Source organism: Bison bison, unplaced genomic scaffold (genome assembly GCF_000754665.1).
Source record: "Bison bison bison isolate TAMUID 2011002044 unplaced genomic scaffold, Bison_UMD1.0 scf7180017864487, whole genome shotgun sequence".
Taxonomy (NCBI): Eukaryota; Metazoa; Chordata; class Mammalia; order Artiodactyla; family Bovidae; genus Bison; species Bison bison.
The window spans coordinates 7,085,435-7,086,537 of record NW_011495047.1 but is presented as its reverse complement, the minus strand read 5'-3'; the positions used below and the strand labels follow the sequence as shown (position 1 = coordinate 7,086,537).

The window sequence follows — 1,103 nt, the reverse complement described above, 5'->3', positions numbered from 1 at the left end:
GTACCGCACGGCCTACGCGCACTACCATGTAGAAAAGCTCTTTGGCCTGGAGGGCCCGGGTTCGGCAAGTGGCAGCGCCGGCGGCGGCCTCAGTCCCAGCGACGAGCTGCTGCCGCCGCTCACGCACCGCCTGCCGCGGGTCAACACGGTGGACAGCACGGAGCTCGAGTGGCACATCCGCTCCAACCAGCAGCTGGTGCCCAGCTACTCGGAGGCGGTGCTCATGGACCTGGCGGGGCTGGGCGCGCGCTGCTCTGGGGGCGCGGCCGGGGGCTACGCCCCCACCTGCCGCTACGGCGGGGTGGGTGGACCGGGAGCGGCGGGCCTGGCCCCGTACCGGCGCAGCTGCGAGCACTGCCAGCGCGCCGTCAGTAGCTCGTCCATCTTCTCGCGCAGCGCCCTGAGCATCTGCGCTAGCCCGCGGGCCGCCCCGGGGCCCGGAGGAGTTGGGGCGGGCTGGGGGGGCAGCCGTTTCTCTCTCGGCCGCCTCTACGGCTCCCGGCGCAGCTGCCTGTGGCGCAGCCGGAGCGGGAGCGTCAACGAGGCGAGCTGCCCTACCGAGCAGACGCGACTGTCCAGCCAGGCCAGCATGGGGGCCGACGAGGAGGACGACGACGAGTAGGAGGCCGGGCCGCCGCCGCCCTACCACGACGCCCTCTACTTCCCGGTGCTCATTGTGCACCGTCAGGAGGGGTGTCTGGGCCACAGCCACCGGCCGCTGCACCGCCACGGCTCCTGCGTAGAGACTTCACTGTGACCCCGGGTCCCGGGACCGGCCCGACGGTCTCCTTCCCTGCCCCTTGCCGGACGGCGCGTCCCGCGGGTGGAGCAGGGGGAGTCATGAGTGTGGCCGAGGCCGTGCTGGGAACGGTGGGGGTGGGGAGGTGGGAGGTGAGGGGGCGTGGGCCAGACTCAGATGGGGCCGATCCGATACCACCCCCCCCCCACCTTCCTGTACATAGAAAGACAGCTGGGGGCAGGGGAGACAATCCCACCCCGGCAGAGCCGTCTCTTCCAGGCCTGCCCGCCCCTGAGTTCCTAGGGGGTCACCTCCCTTTGCGACACACACACTCGCACATTGGAGATTCCCTGTCCCGCCTTTC

General features: G+C 71.4%; 1 protein-coding gene across 1 annotated transcript in view; it reads left to right on the top strand.

The window, feature by feature from the left end:
- The window catches only part of TMEM151B (transmembrane protein 151B), a 2,461-nt gene extending 1,704 nt beyond the window's left edge, over positions 1–757 (top strand). Inside the window, 1 exon segment of the mRNA XM_010863230.1 lies at positions 1–757. Coding sequence (XP_010861532.1) covers positions 1–757 — 757 coding nt within the window.
- The last annotated feature ends 346 nt before the right edge of the window (positions 758–1,103 follow it).